The sequence below is a fragment of the Triticum dicoccoides genome, chromosome 5B (assembly GCF_002162155.2).
Source record: "Triticum dicoccoides isolate Atlit2015 ecotype Zavitan chromosome 5B, WEW_v2.0, whole genome shotgun sequence".
Lineage (NCBI taxonomy): Eukaryota > Viridiplantae > Streptophyta > Magnoliopsida > Poales > Poaceae > Triticum > Triticum dicoccoides.
Genome location: NC_041389.1, coordinates 284,006,156 through 284,009,936, shown reverse-complemented (window position 1 = coordinate 284,009,936; position 3,781 = coordinate 284,006,156). Strand labels below are relative to the sequence as shown.

The following is a 3,781-nucleotide window of genomic DNA, read 5'->3' as shown; positions in this document are numbered from 1 at the left end:
CCTTAAATAGGAAAACAAGAAACAGGGTACAACAGTGTCAGCATCATATGTCCTCAAAGCAGTTGAGCAAAATTTGACTAGGCCGATACAGTTGACCATACCTTCAATTCAACCAACTAGACACATGACAACTAAGGCCTTGTACAATGCAAGGTGCTTAGGGGAGCTGCTTAAAGAAATAAACCAGGCTTTACTTAAGCACCGGTGCTTATTTGTACAGGGTAGACGCTTAGTTCGGCGTCTCTCCTGTAGAAATAGGCACTGGTGCTTCAGAAAAACCGCTTTATTTTTCTAAGCACCTAGCATTGTACAAGGCCTAATGGTCAAAATCCGCAACCAACTGGCCGGTTTGTCATGTACAAAAAGAAGACCTTTTAAGTATTGTTTTCTTCCATTCTTGTGTTCTGGAAATCCATTGGACACAGAAATACCCACATCTGCATTCAGTACTCAAGCTTTTACTATTCACTTGGGTGATACACGGTATCGAGGTTTTTCTTTCTTTACACAAGTGACCAATTGCTCTGTTGCGAATTAAAGACCACATTTCTTGAAGAGAACTATTTAGAAATGTCCCCTAACTCCCAAGCCCAAAATCCAACCCTATCTTGACAACTCGAAGGAAACAGAAGAGCAGAAGGTAAAGGTTGATCGATATAAGAAAAACAGGCAAACATTTAAGTGGAAAAAGGGGTGGAGACCTCATGTAGTCGATCCAAGGTGGGGAGGGAAGAAGAGGCAGCCTCCTTCTTCTTCTTGCTCTTGGTCTTCGATATCAGTTTCTTCAGCATCTTCTTGTCACGCCCTTCTCCTGATCCTCACTCTTAGATGATGACGGCCTGTGTATGAAGATATAGGTGAATATGAATGGGAATGGTGTTTGCAGTAGCGGTGTCTGGGTGAGGATCAGGAGGGAAGAAGTAAGGGGAAAGGTGGTTCCTTGAGACTAGTAGGAGGAGAAAGGCAGACAGGGCCATTAGCATGTGACGGAAGATTCTCAGCTTATGAAAAGAAAGAGTGCCACTTTCAGTGAGATCACCATCTTAGGATAGATGCCACATCCCCATGTTTTACAGTTTGCCTACTTGCGACCACTTTCTGCTGAGCAGGTACCTTTGTTTTTAGAAAATGCATAGATAAGAATAAAAGGATAAATAAATTAAGAGTAATTATGACAGAAACAACACTTGGATGGTATAAAAAATATATGTAGCAGGTATGTGGGATTAGGTTTGAGTTGCATCCGAGACATATATTTGGCATCTTGCTGCGCTCAGCATTCATATGGTTAGTTGACAGACACTAGATACATAGCTCGAAACAACATTCTACACCTCTACTAGCCGGCCCATCTATTTTGAGACATATCACTCCATGCTTGTTACTTGAGACAAATGTGATAAAGTAAAGCGGTAAACTAAACCATCTTTTTTCCTTTTGGGTGGAGTAGTTGAGCTGACATTCTCTAACTACGCAAGTTGTGACGATGAAAGCTAGTAGGCCATATCATCTGCGCTGGCTCTACGATAAAGCATGAAATGCGCCTTGCTAAATTTCTCGATACAATAATTTATTCCATGACCTCTTTCTTCAAGAACCGCCCACTCTTTGCACACAAAAAGGGCTCAGAAACAGAAACAATCTTACCCCCTCTTCTGTTTTCCCTTCAAAGTCCAAAGTAGGTTAGAAAAAATTCCCCACCTGCCTGCACAACGACAAGCTGGAAATCCGCGGGCTCCCGCCGACGAATCCGCGGGCTGCAAATGCGGAGCCGGAACAGCAGAGATAGACGCCCGCTTATATATCCGGAAACTTAGAAGCAAGGGTGGGCGGGGAATTAAAATCGACGGCAGCATCCGCACGCGTACCACCAGTCTTACTGCCGAGTCGATGCCACCGATCCGAGCTGCCGCGTCAGCCCATCTTGAACCGAAGGGCGCCGCATTTCTCGCCGGAGTGGAGACGTGGGGAGCAGGAGATGGCTTCTGGCATCGGCCTAGGCGGCGCAGTGCGTACCGTGTGCTCTGTGGGCGGGCAGGACCACGGTGGTCGGTGATCTAGTGGAGTGGAGGCGGACACGATTGGGATGCTGGGAATTTCTGAGTAGGCCGTTTTCCGTTTACAGGGAGGAGGGAGAGAAAAGACCTCTGTGGCATGCAGTGCGGCGGCTAATCCTATATGACGCCCGCGTGCAACGTATAGTTGCGGCTTCCCAGAGGACTCCTCCAGACGGCCCGGCCCACGTAATAGCTGTTTTGTTTCGATCTTTTTCTCTCCGAAATCATTAATTCTGGATACTCATTGCAAATCACTACCACCTTCATAGGTTGCGATAAGTGGCGCGCTGCATGTGAGTCACTCGTTGCAATCTGTGAGTTTTCTCTTTTTTGTAGATCCGTTTATTCAAAACGTTTTATCTTTTAAACCGTGCGTCCAAATCTCGAACTGTTTTCATCGTCGGATTCCTCGCGTCAAGATTTTCAAAACTACTCCCTTCGTCCCAAAATATAAGAATATTTTTTACACTATACTAGTGTAAAAAAATCTTATATTTTGAGACAGAGGGAGTAAATCCCATGTTGATAAGTTTTGACGAACTTTTTTTACGAAGAAAAACCGAATGAAGAAACCGAACCGGAAGTACGAGTTTTTTCCCTTTCCGAAAGAGGCATGCGCCGTGTCTCTCGGGAAATCACAACTGTGCCTCTCGCAGAAGCAAAACCGTGCCTCTCGCGGAAGAAAAAAAAAGAAAAAATGCTTTTTTTTCGTTTTCGAGGAGGCACGGCCGTGCCTCTCGCGAAAGCACAACCATGCCTCTCACGGAAGCAAAACCGTGCCTCTCGTGAAAAAATAGAAAACATGTTTTTTTTTCGTTTCCGAGAGGCACGACCGTGTCTCTCGCGAAAGCACAATCGTGCCTCTCGCGGAAGCAAAACCGTGCCTCTCGCGGAAGGGGAAAAAACAGAAAACATGTTTTTTTTCATTTCCGAGAGGTACGCCCATACCTCTAGTGAAAATACAACCGTGACTCTCGCGGAAGCAAGACCATGTCTCTCGCGAAAGAACAAAAAACAGAAAATACGTTTTTTTCCGGAAAGTTTCCGAGAGGCACGGCCGTGACTCTCACGAAAGCAAAACCGTTCCTCTCGCGAAAGAAAAAAAAATAAAACACGTCTTTTCACGCAAAAAAAAATTTATTTATTTTTTTATCCAAAAGCTAAGGAAGACCGATGAAAAACCGAAGCGTCAAAAAAAGACAGAAAAAACCGTTTAAAAAGCCGAAAACATGTGCGAAAAAAATTCTAAAGGGAGCACCCAGAGCGCGACACGTGGCGGATGGCTGAGAGCACGCCAAGTGGCCCTGATCGTTATGAGGCTCCCGAAAGAGTGCTCGTTAACTAAGTTGCTCCCTTTTCTCTCTTTTTCTGGTCTTGGGTTTTGTTCTGTGTTTTTGCCTTTTATTTTTTTCACATTTTTTTGTAGTTTTTTAATATACGATGACCATTTTTTCAAATATACACTAAAAGTTTTTAGAGTGCGGTGAATATTTTTTAAATGAGCTATTTACATGCAACCATAACTTGAAGGCAACTTATAAAAACTTACGACAACTTTTGAGTTTTTCAACACAGACCCACAACTTCTGGATGAATTCTCAACACAAAATCCAAATCTGCCGGTGTACACCTTCTAATAGGCAATCCAAGTGATTGGGCCTTCATGTCATGCTGTAGGTGGCAAGTTCGGCCTGCGAAAAGTCAAGCTACCCCTCCAGATTTGC

The 3,781-nt window shown here is 44.2% G+C and overlaps 1 protein-coding gene across 5 annotated transcripts in view; it reads right to left on the bottom strand.

The window, feature by feature from the left end:
• The window catches only part of LOC119308439 (vacuolar protein sorting-associated protein 32 homolog 2-like), a 4,504-nt gene extending 2,389 nt beyond the window's left edge, over positions 1-2,115 (bottom strand). Inside the window, exons 1-3 of one of the 5 annotated variants that reach the window (XM_037584569.1) lie at positions 1,872-2,115; positions 1,648-1,757; positions 702-839 (exon numbers count right to left, since the gene is read on the bottom strand). In XM_037584569.1, coding sequence (XP_037440466.1) covers positions 702-791 — 90 coding nt within the window. In that variant the 5' untranslated portion in view covers positions 792-839; positions 1,648-1,757; positions 1,872-2,115. Of the gene's footprint in view, positions 1-701; positions 840-1,039; positions 1,059-1,647; positions 1,758-1,868 lie in introns of those variants that run through there. The other 4 variants (XM_037584570.1, XM_037584571.1, XM_037584573.1 and 1 more) reach the window with 4 other exon arrangements.
• Positions 2,116-3,781: the final 1,666 nt, after the last annotated feature.